This window comes from Lepisma saccharinum, chromosome 21 (genome assembly GCF_977018435.1).
Source record: "Lepisma saccharinum chromosome 21, izLepSacc3.1, whole genome shotgun sequence".
Classification (NCBI taxonomy): domain Eukaryota; kingdom Metazoa; phylum Arthropoda; class Insecta; order Zygentoma; family Lepismatidae; genus Lepisma; species Lepisma saccharinum.
The window spans coordinates 47,677,510-47,698,548 of record NC_139249.1 but is presented as its reverse complement, the minus strand read 5'-3'; the positions used below and the strand labels follow the sequence as shown (position 1 = coordinate 47,698,548).

The 21,039-nt window shown below is 42.9% G+C and overlaps 1 protein-coding gene across 5 annotated transcripts in view; it reads right to left on the bottom strand.

Moving 5' to 3' along the window:
• Hr3 (nuclear hormone receptor 3 ROR-beta) overlaps positions 1-21,039 on the bottom strand; it is a 518,235-nt gene that overhangs the window by 126,847 nt on the left and 370,349 nt on the right. Inside the window, exon 1 of one of the 5 annotated variants that reach the window (XM_083142584.1) lies at positions 5,254-6,610. The exons of 3 other annotated variants lie outside the window; for them this stretch is intronic. In XM_083142584.1, coding sequence (XP_082998710.1) covers positions 5,254-5,416 — 163 coding nt within the window. In that variant the 5' untranslated portion in view covers positions 5,417-6,610. Of the gene's footprint in view, positions 1-5,253; positions 6,611-21,039 lie in introns of those variants that run through there. One more of the 5 variants, XM_083142588.1, reaches the window with a different exon arrangement.

Below are 21,039 nucleotides of genomic sequence, written 5' to 3'. Positions count from 1 at the left end.
CATCTATAAAGCTTCTCACAGAAAATCTATCAAAGCCCTTTTTAAATAAAAAGAAGAGGAATACTGAACAAAAAAAATCATACGTTTCATTAAAAGCGAACGTGTAATTTTGCTGATCAAGAAAAAAATTAAGCGAAGCTTCTAAACATGTGTTACTGATTAGGCTTAGAAGGTACTACTACATAACGGATTTTAGCCTTCCCGATTGTGCAGTGGTAGCGTCGTCGCCTTGTAATCAAGGAGTCCCGGGTTCGATACCTGGTGAGGAGGCACATAGTGGTTCGGATCCCACTTTAAACTGTAAGTCCTGTCTCGATTAGCCTTACTGTGCATAAAGTGAACTTAAAACACCAACTCAATCAATCAACCAATAACGGATTTTAATTAAGTACAAAATCTTATCAAATTTTTGCCAAAGAAAACAGAAAGCTATATACTGAATGAAGTTTGACCAAACTTCTTATTGGCGACCCTGTATGGCATTGAATTGTAACCGAAATAGAATCAGAGAAACGAGACAAATCAGATTTTAGGAAATTAATTATCCAAGCAATTGTAAGCAAATGTAAATTGACGCATAAGCATATAACAGTTGTTAACTGAACTCAATTTGTTTTGAGTTTCTCTAAAATTTAAAGGCAATGATTCTTTATTCATTGTGCAATCAATACCCAAATAACCTATTAAGATAAATGCACTATGTTTATTATATTGCAACATTTGAAAATGTTCTTACAAAACTAGATTTCGATATTTAAGTATAGGTACTATTAGACGACGAATAATTGAAAATATTTATGTGCCAATGCTGATGGCATAGTCGTCAAATGAGATTAAATAGTAAAACCTCGAAACTTATCTGTACAAGGAATCTGTATTACTGCCCTCTTTTGGCGTACAACACAACAAGAAATGAAATTAATGCAATCCATTTTTCCTTCACGTGTCTTGCAAAAATACACATAAAAAGTTAGCCTTTTTTGCACTGAAATATTTCTTGTAAGGTTAAACCTTTCAGTTACCATACCTATCGATACGTCACACTTGAAAGCAACACATTAGCGATGAGTTCGGTTCTGTTCGGGTGACGTCGTCTACTTTCGTGTCTCAAGGAGCCGAACGCTGCTCGCGGTTGAAACAAATGAGTGTCGAATATACGGCCATTTTGCCAAACCAACTGTAAGAATATAATATCCTGTTCAGTAAGTATCCCAAAGATTAAAACTGGCAAAAAAAGAAGAAAGCTAAAAAAGATTTAAAAAAATATCAATTGCTTCATGACAACTCAAAAACGCTCAAAAGCACAATTACGCGATGTTTCCCCTCCCAACCGAGAACACACCCAGGAACAGATTAGTAGAAATTTGTAACCCCCACAGGATGGGCGGCAGCCTACCCAATGGCGCAGTGGTAGCGTCGTCGCCTTGTAATCAAGGGGTACCGGGTTCGATACCCGGCGGAGGCACAAAATGGTTCGAATCTCACTTTAAACTGTAGGTCCACTCCAAATCAGCCTTACTGTGCATAAAGTGGACTTAAAACACCAACTCAAGGTCGGGCGGCGTCGGATTGGCGAATGCAGACAAATCCATTCGTCGGGTATTCATCAAATGTTCAAAATTAAGCTGTCTTAGTACAAATTTGATTGGTTGAAAAAAACATTGTGATAGACTGTAAGACTGCAAAAGTCAAATACACCATATTCTTGCGTTTTAAAGATTATGTTTACGACGAGAACTGTCGCGATTGGCCAAAAGGGGCAGAAAAGCGACACTATAATTCGAGATGAACCTAACGGAGACTACAAATTTCAAATACTCGGACGATATGGAATATCCTATGGAAGATCGTAAGAGGCGAAAAAACAACAGTATAACAAAAAAAATCTGATATTTACAGTATTATTATATATATAGTCTCATTGCTCAGTACAGTTGTAACAATAAGTTTGGAAAAAATAGTTAAACAATTTTGAACTTACACTTTAAAGAAATGGTCAAGCACATTCTGCTTCACGACAATGCATCTTCATTTGTCTTTGTCTTGCATTGTATGCCATATCGAATTATCGAGACTCTACTGTAGTTGCTAAAAGTTAGGCTGGAGTCGCACCGTGCTTCGGTTAGCAACAAATGAACTTTCACAAGAATAAATATTAAGGAAAAAACTCCCACGTGAGCGCACGTTTATGCGATGCACATAATGTGATATGTCTCGCTACGCTTATGGCAACACTGGTCAATCACAGTTTGCGAGGCTGCAGATCCGCCAGTAGATGAATGCACTTGGGGAAACCAGCTGACAGGTTATATTGATTAACTGCGCCTTAATTCCCGGGTCTAATAGACTGGCAAAACTATACTACGCAGATCTCCTTCCTATCTTGGTACGAAACGCATAGAAACAAGTACAGCTGTGCTTACAACACATATTTGAATGCTTCGGGAAACAGGAAGTACCTCCATTTCCCCTCTATTATGCCTCCTCGATAGAGTTATGGTGAAATGTGTTTCCTAGTAATCGCAGTTTTCCGTTCGATTCTCGATAGGGACAAACGATCCAGTCTATCCAAATAGCTATTCCATTTGCTTTGTTGTTTTAAGTGCACAGATAGGCCAATCGGGACTGGACCTACAGTTTAAATTGGATCCGAACCAATATGTGCCTCCACCGGATATCGAACCCGGACCCCTTCAACACAAGGCGACGACGTTACCACTACGCCATCGGGGAGGCCCTCTATAGTTTCAGGATCCCATGATTTGCATTCGAAAATATATCTTTCGGTGGGAGGAGAATTTGATGTTAGGGGTGTGTGAGATCAGGTAACCCCACTGGGTTCAGTCAAAAGAACTTCTTAATATTTTTACAAATGTTCTGGGAAATCAGAGATTCAAATATGTAAACAATACATGTTGTGCAGGACAATCATATCTAATGGTGTCTGAATTTCTTGTCAATCTCCGTGGTGAAATGGTTAGCGTAGTCACATGAAGGGGGGGGGGATAAGGGGAATTCCCCCCTCTGGTTCTTGCACCCCTATGCTTGCCAGCTTTGGCTCTTTGGAGAGGAGGGGTGTCCCCCTTGCTTCAAGGGTGTGTAGTTACTAGAATCCTCCCCCTGGATTTTTTTTAAATGGCACACTTGTTGTAACGTATGGATTACGTTCCTTACTTCTATCTACACGTATTTTGTTATTCTTACTCATCGTGGCGATTGACTTAGAGGTATATATATGCATGTAGGTGTTCCAGGTCAGTGGCAACAGTGAATTTCAGTTGCTCCTAGATTTGCACGCTCTAGCCATTCTTAAACTGACTCGTGTTAAATGAAACTGACAACCTAATTAATTTGCAGGTAACCATGTAAATAACAGCCGCGACGGTCCAGTAGGTGTGGAGTCTGGCTGCCACGTAGTCCGGGTTCGATTCCCGGGGTAATTCTTCCAACAACGTCCCTGCGTGGAGCAGGTCTGGAGTCCATCCAGCCTTTAAACCCTGGGGCGAGGAATAAAGGCGGCCGGGGCGTGGTGCTGATCACATCACTTCCCAAATTAACCGGCATGTTTCACTGTGCAGTGGGGTAGATGACTTTGCCATAAAGAGTAGGCACTATTAGCATTTGGATGAATGATGTTTAGATAAAAGTTGTTTCTTTCTTGACAACAATGAAAGCAAACCACACGAAGATTCATTGGGTGTTCTAGAAGGGATTTTAATAGATTTATTTGTTCTGAGTTTGGAATGTCAGAGAGAGCCAGGTTATACATGATTCTCCCTTGGGACTCTTTAATGCTTCTAATGGGGTAGTAGCACGGTTGTTAAAGGTCCAGGAATTTTAAATAAATTCAATTCCGGTCCAGGAGAGAAAATCAGAAAGCGTAAATGGGTTCTGGACCGTAAAGAACCTTTTTATTTTCAAAGTATTTAAATTCGGTCCAGGAACCCTTTTTCCGGATGAATTTAAATTCGGTCCAGGAACCTTTTTTCCGGATGAATTTAAATACGGTCCAGGAACCTTTTTTCCGGATGAATTTAAATACGGTCCAGGAACCCTTTTTCCGGATGAATTTAAATACGGTCCAGGAATCTTTTTTCCGGATGAATTTAAATACGGTCCAGGAACCTTTTTTCCCGGATGAATTTAAATACGGTCCAGGAACCCTTTTTCCGGATGAATTTAAATACGGTCCAGGAACCTTTTTTCCGGCTGAATTTAAATACGGTCTAGGAACCTTTTTTCCGGATGAATTTAAATACGGTCCAGGAACCTTTTTTCCGGCTGAATTTAAATACGGTCCAGGAACCCTTTTTCCGGCTGAATTTAAATACGGTCCAGGAACCTTTTTTCCGGATGAATTTAAATACGGTCCAGGAACCTTTTTTCCGGCTGAATTTAAATACGGTCCAGGAACCTTTTTTCCGGCTGAATTTAAATACGGTCCAGGAACCTTTTTTCCGGCTGAATTTAAATACGGTCCAGGAACCTTTTTCCGGCTGAATTTAAATACGGTCCAGGAACCTTTTTCCGGCTGAATTTAAATACGGCCCAGGAACCTTTTTCCGGCTGAATTTAAATACGGTCCAGGAACCCTTTTTCCGGATGAATTTAAATACGGTCCAGGAACCTTTTTTCCCGGATCTTTAACAACCCTAATTAGTAGTGCGTTCAAGAGGGATTGGAGTTATTTCTCTTTAGACAAATTGTTGGGGGGTAAGGCGCCCAGAAGACAAGCTCTCTTCCACGTGGTACAACCCGGAAACTGCATTGTTTCAGGCCAACGAGGCCCTGGCGTCTGGACCCACTGACACTAAACCTATCTACGGGATCTGTGTTTTGTGTACTGTCCATGTGATTGTGACACTTTCTACACCAGATTCGATTAGTCACTGTTCGTCTTCTCTTCGCGATTAGCCAAAGTGGGAGAAAACAAGACGTAATAAATGAACTACAACAAGGAGATTGTTGGCTGCATCCATAGATTAGCACGCAGGCTTGAGATTGGGAAAGTAACTTGTTAAAGGTGCCATTCCGGTATTTGTCGGGAGAGATTGAGAAAACCGAACGCTCATTTGTATAAGTGAATTAACCGCAACGAGGAACTTGAACGAATGGGGCAGTAAAACGGTGGCCTTCTTTAAACATATCACCCCTGAGCATAATGGGGTTTGAACCAACGATCTATCAATACGATTGATGACAACATCAAGAACACAATGTTTCAATTTGAAAAATATCAATGCAGTTATTTACCTCGTATAGAGTTGGATTTCTTCGGTGGAGGTGTCGTAGTGTCTGCTGAGATGTCTGAGTTGGAAACACTCGCCGTCATAGAAACAGCGGCGGGCGTCGACGACGATGCGACGCCGGTGGCAGCGGTCCATCCAGCCACCAAAAGCTCATCCAAGACATCCATGACGTCGACAGCGACGTCACATTCGTAGGCGGAGGCTCCCCTGTTTTCACAATCCTTCTACATGGGCGTCCGAATTTCAAGAGGATACTGCAGCGGGGGTTTACTTCAAAAGCACCAAGAACCAGCATGCTGGGGAAGCTCCTGGGAACAACTCTCCCCTCAGCATTGGAAACACTGTTTCGGCAATTTGGACATTTCTGAGGCGTGGCGGTGTATTCATAAGGGTGCCCACGGTGAAGGTGGTACGAAAATTCAGAGCCCTAGGTTCCTAAAACTACACACTCGGTGTTCCCCAGCCCTCAGAAAACGCACTTTAACACTTACGAGCACTTGTGCAACCGAATTCGAAGGTCGTTGACCTTGGTAGACCACAACACGGCAGGACCGGGAAGGCTAGCACAACATCTTAACACGGCTCGAACCAGAAACCACCGTAGCACGCGTCATCTATCTCTATCACTGATTGTCCTTACGAAAAACTATACACAACCTGTCTGTCCGTGTGATCTGTCGTCTTTGCAATGCCCGGAGCGATTGGATCGCTCGTGAAAACAAACGAACAACGCTGTCACCCACGTCACTGCCAGAAAACACCGGTTCTCGCTGTGAGGTACCGTTACCTTGTCCCTGGGCGCTAGCACTAACTGGAAGTACAGTAAACTTCGTCACACTTCGGCTGTCTTCGGCACAGGCACGAACCGGCAAGGTATCTCACTGTTTGGGGCAGTGTGACATCACGGAACAGCAGGATCAGCACATCCTTGCTCACACAGGCTCACGTACTAAATATTATAGCAGTGTTGCCAGTGCGTCGAGAAAAGCGAATTTGGAAATGCTTGCTCCGATACACTACAACTAAAGCAACATGCATGCACATATAACTACACTATTTTTGCCTCAGAGCACGCATTTCTCGAGCATTACTGTTACAAAAATATCGCGAGATCACCGGAAATTTCTCACTGCCTGGCAACCCTGCTATACACACCCCCTTTCTTGTTTCTTCACTGCGAAGATTCACCACACGATGGCACTATACGATGCGTTCGAATATCTGGTCAAGAGTTTATATTCCTGGCTTTTATTTCAGTGCTTGCGCGACTATTAGATCCAGGGTGTAAGGGGCAGAAAAACGGACGCAACTCGTCAAACACAACACACCCGGCACAACGAAGGGTTCACTGACCTCGCCGACTCGCGAGGAAACTGAGTCTGCCGGTAGTGACGAGGCCGAACCGATGAACGGGAAACCCGACGTAGGGCGGAGTGGACCGAACATGGCCGAACGCGACTGGCATAAAGTGCAAATGTTTACATGGAGGATTTCGGGACAAAAAGAGCTTCGGTGGGAGGGGGAAGTGGTAAAGGGTGTTCCCTGAAGCTTATAAAAGAACAATCGTGTGTTTTTCTCGCTCATTTGATGCGCTGCATTCTTTTTCTTCTTGTGTGTGGTCGGATTCGTTTGGCAAAGGTCTAAAATTATCTCTACGCTGCAACTCAGGACTGCTTCAGTTTCGTAAATAATTATATACAGGGTGTGCCAGAATTGAATGTCGGTATTTTGAAGATGTCGTTGAGAAAGTACCTCAACTAGGGTGCGGTCATGAAAAATTTACTGTTAATCACGGGTAGTTAAAGACAATTTCTAGTGCAGGAAAATGTTTACAAGTAAGCCTTTCTAAAAACAAAAATGTAGAGGGTACTTCGAGAAATTTGAGCGGGATTGCACAGGGTTAAGCGTACGCAAATAAGTGACTGGGGACATACCAACAGGAAATCTCAACTTATCTGTTAATGAACGACGGATTCAGAATTAGTTGGGAGCAGAAAAATATAGATTCTCCGAAATAATATTTTGATAGCTCTCGATGTGAAAAAATGTCACTTTTCAAGTATGGATACTTATTTTTCTCAATCCAAATTGTAATTTTCTAAAGTTTCTCCTTGTTCCAAGTTCATCACCTTCAAGAATGTTACACGCGCACACATAGATACAGCGTGGATGTTGAGAAATTAATTTACGAAGGGGGATTACAACAGGCACTCTTAAATCAGGATATAATATAAATTATACATAATGTGTCTGTGTCGCAAGCATAAGAAATTAGCCACCAGAAAAGGGATATCCCCTCATTTTCTCCGTCAAATATTCCCTCCTCTGTTTCTATGGCTCTCTCTCTCGCTCTCTGTCTGTCTGTGTGTGTACAGAAATATCTTTTATTTTTCTATTGAGCTTCGCTTTTCTACATACGGCTTATCGCGACGATGAGGATAAGTGAAACAAAGTTAAATAAATCAAATCACTCAATTAATACATATGGGGAACCAACACATGGCGTGTAATATGGTTGTATCCACTTGCAATGACTCCAATGATGGATAAAATGACGGAAAAGTTCATTGAGAGCAATAGCACTAAACGCACGGTCATGAAAATAGGCTGCTGGGCAGAAGAGCGCTGGTGCCACATATGGGAAAAGCAAAGTCCCTCGCACTGTGTGGCAACGTCAACCGGGCTGCGTTGCCTAGTTCGAGCATCAGACCGACCAGTCTCCGGGCACTTTTGTGTCATCCCTGCCCTTTCGCGCAAATACTGTCAGTTTGCATCACATGGATTTACAAAAACCAACTCTACAAGGAGAACTTTCATTCTCTTGAACCTCCGAACACATTGGGGTGTGCTCCGACATGGCAACAACGCGAACTTCTGCCACGCGCCTAATTTCATGGCAGTGCGTTTAGGGATTGATCAACTTGCGGACACTGCGTTGACAGTGCCGACAACAACTTGTGCGTACCACTACTAATAACAATATGCATAAAAATAACTACTTTTCATTAGATGGGCCTACGAATCTTTTTAGTATTTAATAAATATTGCATTTAAAACATTATTTGTCATTAGTTTCTTTGGTACAGGGGTACCTTTACCTATTATTATTATTACGTGTGAGGAGACACTTGGTTACGGATCCTTCCCGACGTGGACGTGACTGTCCACCAGATATCGAACCCGGGAGCCATTTGATTACAATACGACAGATTCACCGCTACGCCACTGGGAAAACCCAGTCAATTCCTCATCGTCGCGAATAACCAAGAGATGTTGAAAGGCGAAAGTATGTAAACAATACGTTGTGTTATTCTTAGCTGGTAACAGTTATGCCAGAGATGAGACGATGTCGCGTATGGTACGGTTAGGAGCTTCCCAGGATTGACACCGTGATTCAACCTCCCACCCCCCGTTTGCTGCTGTTGCTAAAATCTAACTTTACACACTTGCCACTCTCGCCCGTGATCTATTTCCGGAAGTCTCTGGGCGGGGGGAGTGACGAGGAAGGGGGGAACTTTCCGATACCTGCGCTGTGGGGGGCAATGGACGGAAGGGAGGAAAACGTCACGTAGCCTTCGGTGTACGTCACGTGTCGAGCCATTTTCAAGGTCGTTCAACGAACGCGAAGTCGCACATGTATCGGGATTGGGAACTTCACACACACACACACACACACTCACTCACTCACTCACTCACTCACTCACTCTCTCTCTCTCTCTCTCTCTCTCTCTCTCTCTCTCTCTCTCTCTCTCTCTCAACACACACATACACATGTGCGTAATTTATCCATCACAGGTTAAATTGTGATTGTTCCTTGATAATCACAGTTTCGAAATAGTGATCTCACCGGGCCTTTTTACATGACCTTTGTTTGACACTTAGTCCGGAGACCGAAGTCCCCTTCCTAGGTGTCGGGCCCAGCTAACGGTTTTGATTCCAGGGTACGTGTGACCGGATCGGTTTTTACCCCCGACGAATAGCCGACTCGTGCATAAAGTGACGTTGAATAATAATAATAATAATCAATAATAATAATAATTGATGTTAGCCAGCAGGAATGCTTTGCTGACTTAACGTTGAACTAAAATATAAATACCACCAGTTATGAGGATAAGTATACTATATGTTTGAACACAAATCATAGTCAAATCATAAATAACAAAAATGTATATTATATAACACACAAAAATAGACAGATTACACAACCCCTCACTATCATTCAAGCATTCACACACTCTCTCATACTGCAGGGGAATAATTACATTAACATAAATACATTGGCCCTTTTTTAGACACCATGCAATATTTAGTTTTTTCTTATGAATATTAAACTGCGCCCGAAGACGTTAATTGGCTTAGAATTAAAGATACTAAACTTTCATCTGCGCGTGCTCATTACATTCTGCCAACGGGCATGACACGTGAACTTTTTATTCTTGCAATTTACCAAAACATTTAAACAATTATTGTTTAAATTATTACTAATGCGCCTTGGAACTTCAGTAACATTAGGCAGGGCACGCAACTCGTGCAACATAGATATCAACTGCAAGGCATACATGTTTACAGAAAAAATGAAGACACTTATGTATGAATATATATTAAAAATAGCACGCAGTTAATTTACTTCCTCACTTAGCAAACTTGAGGGATGAGTTCTGCAATAGATACACGATTTATGCAGTTTTAATCAAATATTACCGAGTAAAGCATATAAGGTGACATAAACAAAAAATATTACTCAACAGTTCGGCGCAGAGCGTGGAAAAACAACAGTATGCTGTGAATCGATCTTCCTAATTAGCAATTGTTTTGAAATTTAGATTATGTTGGCAAGAAATAATTATAATCAATACCTTCGCGACTTTTAATTTTAAATACTGGTATCTTTTCGTCCGACGGCCGATCTTTGGAGGCTTGGGTAGATGATCACTCACACATATAGAAAATTAACAGTAGTATACTATACCATCTCGACGTTCTAGACGTTTCAGCGACGTTTTCCGTAGTCCTCTAAACGGCGGCGGGACGTCGATCCGCGGTCCTCTTTGCAACACTAACACTTCCCCACGCTACTTCTTTGTAGCGGCACTTCGCAATCTTCTTGGACACACCTTCATTTTATGCTTCTACATCACGGCGATCATAGACGAGGGAAAACAGCCTCTCTGTCATCTTGTCGGCCTCGTAATGGAGCGATTAATTGATTCGCATCGTCTCTCTCTCTACTCGGGAGACGGCGAAAAAACGGGCGAAGTTCCTTTACCGGGGGTACTCGTGGATTCTCGCTGCTAATCTCACGCGGGACGTCGGCGTCGTCTCAAGACGCAGTAGGTGTCGCTTCATTATCTCAATCTTCTCTTCTAGACGGTAGATCTAAGTGTGGGCTGGTGTCGCTTCATCTTCCAATTTCTCTCTCTCTCTCTCTCTCTCCGTAGAATTCTCGTCGGGCGTCGGCGTCGAAGTACTCTAGGATGCTGATTGGGCTTCGGCTTTCGGCGGTATCATTTCATGGCTTCTAATCGGGCTGTGGGCGTTATTCGTGGCGATGTGGTGTTTGTGACGGCGTTTTAGTGGTGTGGCGTCGCGACGCTGAGCGATGATCTGCTGCGTTGTCGGCTTCATGCAGGCTAGGAAGACCCCAGGCCCTCCTTCTCTCGTGATTAGCCCGCCATTGTGGTATTAATGTTCCTCGTCACAAAACGAATAACGCGAATCCAGTGCACAGGTCACAAATTAACACGGCGTATTCGTACAACTAGTCACTGTCACTCACTCACGCAGGTTAAAATACACGGCGCGGTAGAAAAAGACAAAGTCCCGAATCTTTACTCCGACTGTCGCAGAGGTGTTGTCGGTTCGAAAACTGGCGCTAGACTGTACGTGTTTGTTCGTTCTGCCACTATATAAAGACAGCTTGAAACTTCAAATACAACGGACTGACTTTTAGGCGCGGGAATCTGGAGTTACGACGTTGGTGGTCAAGCGTCCATTTTTTGCCTGGTCCAGCTTCTTGGGGCACACGTGTTGCGTTAGAATGGGGTGAAAAGGATAGTTCTACCCTCATCCGGTACGTACCATGTTCCTTCAGTAATTGGCCTCCCAAGTTGACTTTCCGTCGCCAAATGCACAAAAGTCGCTCAAAAACAGTGAAAGATTTATCACAGCATATTGTTCGTCCCGAGCTCCTACGACCGAAAGGGGGAAAAGTCGACAAAAGCAGAAAAACACAAAAGGTTCAGAAACGTGGTGTTTTTCTACCGAAGCTTCAAGCGGATACGAAGTTACAGAAAAATATAAAATAACGAAAACCTAGGATAAAAAAAGTAGGTGACAAAAACTGATTGTCATATCTCGCCCCCCCTAACTTCAAAAAAAAAAATTGTAGGCTTGAAAATCGTTCTCGGCTGGGGAGATTTTTGAAGGTTACATATTTTTTTTAAAACACCCTGTATATAAATACTTTTTGTAACACCCTGTATATAAATCTATACATGAAAAATACTTTTTATGTGAGCACCCTGTATATAAAACTTCACACGAAAATTCCTTGATGATTCACAATAATAATACACAAGTAAACAGGGCTCAAATAATACATAATACCAAAATACATAATGTTGAGAAATAGCAATGACATTAATAATATAGAAATAGGTGACATATAAATAATAATAATACAAAACAAATCAAATTGTGAAGTCACTGATATGAGAGCTGAACTTAACGGTATCCCGAAGGCTGTAGTCCGGAGACGCCAGGTGTTGGAGAGTCACTTCTTGTTTGCACCTGATTTCGCTCTTCAGTCGCTCGGTCCGACTGCGGGCTCCTTGATCGACCGTGGGGTCGGTAATACCCATCACGTATGTGACCTCGTCGTAAAGTACCGTCGCGGTTATCCTGTTCTCTGCCGCGCGGCGGTCGACGCATATTTCCTCCTCCACGTCTGCCTTTCTGGTACTGCCGCTGTTCTCTCTGTGGCGAAGGTGGTAAGGGATGAAAGTTCTGATCATTGGCGCGTGGATCGTGGTGCTGTCCTCGCTGAACCATCTGAACTCGCTGGGGTCGGTTCCGGCCGTGACGATCATCTTCTCCTCTGGGACGCTTATTCCAGCGCTCTGCCCTGTCGCGTTCTTCTTCTTCTGAGCACTGGTACAGGTTCTCCAGCGTCAGCGACATCGAGTCGGGGTCGAACACACAACTGCCATTAAGGTGACGCCGGACATTTTGAGGAAAATGATATATCAGCGCCGCGATTATTTCTGGAGGCGTCATTTGAGGCTGCAGTGCCTTGAATTCATTATATTTTTTCCAGAAATATTGCGCGTAAGTAACTCCCGCGTTTCGGTTGTACCTTTCGTTGCGCAGTAACATTAACATGCGTTCTACTTGGATCGGCCGCTGAAAGTGTCTCAGGAACATCTCCCGGAAAGCTTCATAAGATGTGAAATGCCCTTCATTCGTTTCAAACCAATTTTTGGCCCGATCTTCCATTAATCCCCGCAGTACAATTAATCGTTCGGCTTCCTCCATTGAAAGTTCCTCCGCGATTGTCTCGAAGTGATCTAAAAAGGAAGAAGGCAAAAGTCGGTCCGCTCCATTGAACCTTTGAAACTCCTTTTTATACTCAAGGGGCAAAAGGGCTCTTCTGGTCATAGCTGGTGCAGGGCGACGGTCTTCCCAGCTGGGTGCTTGGAGTGGGGATGTATCATTCCTTGCCCCCCTTTCGCCGTTTGTCCTCCTCGGCGCTGAAGGTTCATCGTGGTTGAGCAAAGGAACATTAGAAGCAGCAGGGGGTGGTAAAGTTCTCCTGGCCTCCGGCGTTTCTCGGTCGCGAGGGTGAGAAAGTTCCAAAATGTCCATTCTTCTTTCTAAAGCCTGTATCTTTTGGGAATGGTCATCAACCTCGCCTATTGTTTTCGCCACGCGCTCTCTCATACCTTCGAAGTTTTGGTGACAGCTCGCCTCAAGCTGGGCCGAGGATTTCCTCAATACTGTCAAATCCTGGTCCGTCTGGTCTGTCCGTCGCGACAGCGTTGCCAACTGCTGGTCCTGGTCATCAACACGGGAATCCAAGCGAGCGACTTCTGCGTCGAGTTTCTTTTCACAGTCTTGCAAGCGCGTGGAAAAACGTTCAGTTATTTGTTCCGCCGAAACACGCACCACTTCCTGGAATCGGGTCTCAAGCTGTTCTATCCGCTTTTGTGTCTCTGCATGCTCCGCTCGGATCAGCTGTCTTATCATCTCGAACATCCTGTCGTTGGTGCCGGCGCCATTATTTAATACATCATTTGTTTCTTTCATCGGAGCGACTTCTTCCGGAGGGGAAGCGGTCAGCTGATTCAGGTCTTCAAAAGGTGGCGTGGATGCAGTATTTACGACTAAGCCCCCGTGTCCTGACATTCCTGACGAAATAACACAATTACTACAACGCGGCTGCGCTTCGTTCAACGGGTCTATTACACCTAATGGGATTTCAATCCCACAAATTACACAATTCCGTGCTTCGCTCATGTTTCCGTAAATAATTTTATCACTTCGCAATTTCATTAGATTCTTAAAACCACTCACTATGTCCTGAGGTTGTCAGAAAATAAGTCTACACTTCAAAAGCATGAAACGCACTACAGAAAAAACAATACAAACAAATAACTATCAAAAGTGCAGAGAGGAGGGCACGACGGGTCCCCTTTCTGCTACCTACATAAAAGCCTACGCACACACACACAAATAAAGTCGCCACTAAATGTGCATGAAATAATTCCTAGAAAATTCGCCCTTGCCGATATTCGCCTACTTAATTGCCCTTACGTTAATCAAATACGCGCCAAGAATGAATAACGCAAACTCAAAATACTAAATGTCACAAAAATATAATAAAAACGCCACAAGAATACACGTAAACAAAAAAATACCCAATAAAAGTTTAACCAAAGCAATGAAAACATCCTCACGCTATCTATCAATTTAAAAAAATGAAAATGTACTTCCCTCGACGAGGGTAAAAGATAGACCGGTCCCTGATCGGGATGCCAAATTCTCACCGGGCCTTTTTACATGACCTTTGTTTGACACTTAGTCCGGAGACCGAAGTCCCCTTCCTAGGTGTCGGGCCCAGCTAACGGTTTTGATTCCAGGGTACGTGTGACCGGATCGGTTTTTACCCCCGACGAATAGCCGACTCGTGCATAAAGTGACGTTGAATAATAATAATAATAATCAATAATAATAATAATTGATGTTAGCCAGCAGGAATGCTTTGCTGACTTAACGTTGAACTAAAATATAAATACCACCAGTTATGAGGATAAGTATACTATATGTTTGAACACAAATCATAGTCAAATCATAAATAACAAAAATGTATATTATATAACACACAAAAATAGACAGATTACACAACCCCTCACTATCATTCAAGCATTCACACACTCTCTCATACTGCAGGGGAATAATTACATTAACATAAATACATTGGCCCTTTTTTAGACACCATGCAATATTTAGTTTTTTCTTATGAATATTAAACTGCGCCCGAAGACGTTAATTGGCTTAGAATTAAAGATACTAAACTTTCATCTGCGCGTGCTCATTACATTCTGCCAACGGGCATGACACGTGAACTTTTTATTCTTGCAATTTACCAAAACATTTAAACAATTATTGTTTAAATTATTACTAATGCGCCTTGGAACTTCAGTAACATTAGGCAGGGCACGCAACTCGTGCAACATAGATATCAACTGCAAGGCATACATGTTTACAGAAAAAATGAAGACACTTATGTATGAATATATATTAAAAATAGCACGCAGTTAATTTACTTCCTCACTTAGCAAACTTGAGGGATGAGTTCTGCAATAGATACACGATTTATGCAGTTTTAATCAAATATTACCGAGTAAAGCATATAAGGTGACATAAACAAAAAATATTACTCAACAGTTCGGCGCAGAGCGTGGAAAAACAACAGTATGCTGTGAATCGATCTTCCTAATTAGCAATTGTTTTGAAATTTAGATTATGTTGGCAAGAAATAATTATAATCAATACCTTCGCGACTTTTAATTTTAAATACTGGTATCTTTTCGTCCGACGGCCGATCTTTGGAGGCTTGGGTAGATGATCACTCACACATATAGAAAATTAACAGTAGTATACTATACCATCTCGACGTTCTAGACGTTTCAGCGACGTTTTCCGTAGTCCTCTAAACGGCGGCGGGACGTCGATCCGCGGTCCTCTTTGCAACACTAACACTTCCCCACGCTACTTCTTTGTAGCGGCACTTCGCAATCTTCTTGGACACACCTTCATTTTATGCTTCTACATCACGGCGATCATAGACGAGGGAAAACAGCCTCTCTGTCATCTTGTCGGCCTCGTAATGGAGCGATTAATTGATTCGCATCGTCTCTCTCTCTACTCGGGAGACGGCGAAAAAACGGGCGAAGTTCCTTTACCGGGGGTACTCGTGGATTCTCGCTGCTAATCTCACGCGGGACGTCGGCGTCGTCTCAAGACGCAGTAGGTGTCGCTTCATTATCTCAATCTTCTCTTCTAGACGGTAGATCTAAGTGTGGGCTGGTGTCGCTTCATCTTCCAATTTCTCTCTCTCTCTCTCTCTCTCCGTAGAATTCTCGTCGGGCGTCGGCGTCGAAGTACTCTAGGATGCTGATTGGGCTTCGGCTTTCGGCGGTATCATTTCATGGCTTCTAATCGGGCTGTGGGCGTTATTCGTGGCGATGTGGTGTTTGTGACGGCGTTTTAGTGGTGTGGCGTCGCGACGCTGAGCGATGATCTGCTGCGTTGTCGGCTTCATGCAGGCTAGGAAGACCCCAGGCCCTCCTTCTCTCGTGATTAGCCCGCCATTGTGGTATTAATGTTCCTCGTCACAAAACGAATAACGCGAATCCAGTGCACAGGTCACAAATTAACACGGCGTATTCGTACAACTAGTCACTGTCACTCACTCACGCAGGTTAAAATACACGGCGCGGTAGAAAAAGACAAAGTCCCGAATCTTTACTCCGACTGTCGCAGAGGTGTTGTCGGTTCGAAAACTGGCGCTAGACTGTACGTGTTTGTTCGTTCTGCCACTATATAAAGACAGCTTGAAACTTCAAATACAACGGACTGACTTTTAGGCGCGGGAATCTGGAGTTACGACGTTGGTGGTCAAGCGTCCATTTTTTGCCTGGTCCAGCTTCTTGGGGCACACGTGTTGCGTTAGAATGGGGTGAAAAGGATAGTTCTACCCTCATCCGGTACGTACCATGTTCCTTCAGTAATTGGCCTCCCAAGTTGACTTTCCGTCGCCAAATGCACAAAAGTCGCTCAAAAACAGTGAAAGATTTATCACAGCATATTGTTCGTCCCGAGCTCCTACGACCGAAAGGGGGAAAAGTCGACAAAAGCAGAAAAACACAAAAGGTTCAGAAACGTGGTGTTTTTCTACCGAAGCTTCAAGCGGATACGAAGTTACAGAAAAATATAAAATAACGAAAACCTAGGATAAAAAAAGTAGGTGACAAAAACTGATTGTCATAGTGATTTATGTAATTGCGATATACAGTAACACCTCGTTAATCCGGACTAATGGGGGATAAGTTGACCGGTTTAACGAAAGTCCCGATTAAGTGAAATAACCTAAAAGAAAGTGCATTTAAACTCTGTTTATAGCAACAATACACGTTTATTATGGTGTACTTAGGCATAGGCCTAAATACACTATACAGTACAGTAAAATGTTTGTACGGCCACATATTATAGTGACCAGAGTTTTACGAGAATGTGCCGAGGGTAGCTATTCCTGCGTTAATGCGGCTTCCTCCCGAAAGTCTGAATGATCGAATACCTCCCAGATCATCATCCGCATACAGTTCAGACCTTGCACCTAGCAACTACCACCTCTTCCGCCATCTGAAGACCTTCCTGGGCGGCAACCGTTTAGACACTGATGAAGAAGTGAAAACGACCGTGAGTAACTGGCTATCATCGCAGGCGGCAGAGTTCTATGAGAAGGGTATCCAAAAGTCGTAAAATGTTTACACCAGCAAGGAAATTATGTAGAAAAATAGAGAAGTGTATGTAAATTCAAAAAAACATTTCGTCTTTATTGCAAAACGGACCTTACTTAAAAAATAACCCTTAAAGTAAAGTTAAAGTGCTCCCCTGTGCATAGCACCACGCCATGAAGGCGTATAGGGGGTGTGGGGGTAACGCCCCACACTTTCTTGATCCGGTCATGCCCCTACAACTGCAAACAGAAAATGTTAACCACTAGAAAAGTAGATTTTAAGTGAATTACCAGATTACCTTCATTAGCTGAATATTCCAACCTCCGAAGCACTACCACCAAAGATATTTTGGTTATGCTACTCACCTATTTTAGATGCTTCATTGTGAGCCGTGCTGATGGTTTGCCGACAGGTTCGGTAAAACACTTTAATGGTGCATAGTGTAAACGGAAAATGAATGATTTGGAAAGGTTTAAGCAAAATAATCAAAGAACACGAAATGTGCCGAATTCACTTGAATGCATGTATGGCACATAGTGCCTGGAAAAATCGTAAATATGTTCAAACAATGTTGCAACAAGGTCTGAATAAGTGGCGCCAAATTAAAAGAATTTTAGATGTAATATTAACATTATCCGCCTGTAGTTTGGCTCTCAGGGGACATCGACATCATGGACTTGTTAGCGAGGTATGACCGACCCACTTCTTAAAACTCATGCATTTTCATATATACTTTCTTATATAGTTTGTCTGTTGTTGTAATAATTCTTACCAGTTTATACATTGAAATTACATGTATGTATTTTCATATTTGTATAGGATATACCTAATACAATTGTAGGCGTGAATTAATATTTTATAGAAAGGAGAGCTTCTTAAAAAAAAACGAGTAGGGGCGTACAACTGAAAGTCGCGGGGGTGGGGGCGCAGAGCGTGTTAATTTCGCTATTGTACATGAGCCAAATAGTTTAGAAGTAAGAAGGTGGACTTGTGATGTCACAGAAACTGCATGTACTATACTTAACATGAGTAACCTAACAATTTCTCCCATTGACAGACGAACGGACACGTCGATCTAAATAATACAGAGCATTCCCTGACATTCGCTACGAGACTCGGCGGCAAGCGGCCCGGCATCAGTGCTTGTCTTTCCCGGTGAACGGTGAACAGTCGCACGCTACAGTCTGTTTATTTCGCTCTCCCTGCCTTCGCTCTCTTTCCCATTCTGTTGACGTTGCAGACTGACGCCAGTATAATCCTCCCTCGGAAGATGTGTTCTGTCGTGTCCGTGTGTTGAAGATTGAAGATTGTGGATTAATATGGCACCACAAAAGTTTACATTACAACAAAGGATTTATCTTGTCGAGTGTTACTTCGGAAAGAGGAATTGTGGAGAAGTGCGACGACGTTTTGCAACGATATTTCCCGTTCCACACAGGACCACTATATTAAACCCCGTAAAAAAGTTTAGAGTAACAGGGTGAGTTCTGAATAAATGTGAAAAGAAAAACCCACGTGTACTTACTGAGGAAAAACTCGATGAGATAGGACAAAGGTTAGAACAGTCTCCTCGGAAATCTATCCGCCGCCTCTCACAAGAAACGGGTGTTTCAAAAACCACAGCATTTAGAGCCGCTAAAATTCTTAATCAGGAGAATTACAGTAGACGAACTTGCACGTGTAAATGCCAATTTCCTTCGGAGATGCCAGGAATGTGTTGCAGCAGAGGGACATCATTTCCAACACCTTCTGTAGTCTGTAGTACACAATATGAAAACTGTAATTTTAATAGCCGACTCTAGCGACTGTCGCGGACCCCGTTCACCGGGAAAGACAAGCGCTGATGCCGGGCCGCTTGCCGCGGAGTCTCGTAGCGAAGGTCAGGGAATGCTCTGTACATATCACACTGCATTAGCACTCGTTGCTCTTTCAGTGCACGAAATCATGTCGCACAGTGGCACATCCAAAATGAAAAGAAACACTAGATTAGAAATTTTAGCCTCCCATAATTCCTGGTTTTAACCTACAAGATTATCTACTTATTGTTCTTAAGTTACAATACGAAACATATTAATTATTAATTAATTGCAATCACGTTTATATTCTGCTTGCATAGGATACCTGAACTTCACACTAAGGAACAAAAATCTCTGATTTTTTCAGTCCCCTTAAAAAAATGATTTTTTTATTTGGTTTATTTTACTTCGCTAATCGGACTAATCGGAAATATGAGGATGAGTGATGATATGACATTAATGAAGGGACACTCACAAAGAACCCTGCCGTAAGATATGCGTCGTAATGATGAGCCTCCCTGTGCAGAAATCACCTTAGAAACAAACTGATTACCAGGAACTTTCTGGAGAGAACGTCTAATTTTTTTCTTGCAAGCAGCTGACCCAGCACTTCTGTAAACGCGCGAATACCACGTGCTAGAATAAAACAATAGGAACTCGGCAGCGTCATCAGAAGGGAACAAGAAAAAAATGGACAGAATGTAACACAAAAATGTTTATCGTGCAACAAGTCATTGACCGACCTTGTGCACCGGCGATCGCTCGAGCACGGGGACGGGTGAGATAACCTCGCCGTACAACTTTCTTCTTGTGAAAGGCGAGGTTTTTATTTTCGTATTTTTCCAACAGAATTTTTCAAGACTTCTCGCTTGGGGGGCAGCCCAGCGCACAACCGAAAGAGTGTGCAGATTCTAACGTTATAATTTATTTTTACTAAAAATATGTGTGAAGTCGGATCACAAAAATTTCACCAGATTTTCAGATTTCGTTTACTCTTTCGTTAAAGGAATTTTGGGTGTTGGTGCGACCATGGAAGCTACCAAATATTTTCTAAGAAAATAGGGGAGGGGGGGGTGTAAGGGGGGTGACGCAAAAGTCAATCTCACTTCCACGTGGTACACGCCGCTCACTGCAACGACGCTCTGGCGCCTGTCGTCCATTTGGTTGATTGATTGATTAATTTGCTTTATTTTACTTCGCTTTTTGTGCCACCTTGGGCTGATTTGCGAAGATGGGGATGAGTGATGGCATGATGAAATTGATTGATTGATTGAATTGTTTCTTTAAGTCCACTTTATGCACAGAAAGGCTAATCGGGACTGAACCTACAGTTTAAAGTGGGATGCGAACCACTTGTGCCTCCACCGGGTATCGAACCCGGGACCCCTTGATTACAAGGCAACGACCTTACCACTACGCCATCGGGGAGGCCCACATGATGAAATTGATGAATAGACACTCACAAACGTCCATGCCCAGGCCGAGTTTCGAACCCGGGACCTCTGGCGTTGTAGCGCGCTGTGCTAACCACTCCGCCACGGGAGCCGGCTCGTCCGTTTGGGAGTGTCCTTTCATCCCCATCGTCACGATTAGCCAAAAGTGGAAGAAATACGATGTTAAATATGCTAAATCAAGTCTAATCTAATCTAAAAGGGGGAGGGGGTAAAGATCAAAATGTTGCGTCGGTGTATAAAATCGTGTGACGTCATGTTTGCGAGTCTTACAATATATTTTTTAGCAGGAGCACGAAAAGAAATAATTAAATAAAAGGGAAGAGAGAATAAGAGTACGAGTGCCTGAATGAAAGGAAGAAACCGTGACTCAATCTAATATCCGTTATTGTTTTTAAAACAGCTACGGTCATTTTACGGTAGTTTGACGGCAGAGGCAATTTAACCTTACCGTAACGTTTCCGATAAACTCTTTACAGTGTAAATTTGTTGCAGAACAAAAAATTACATCATAAGGAAACTG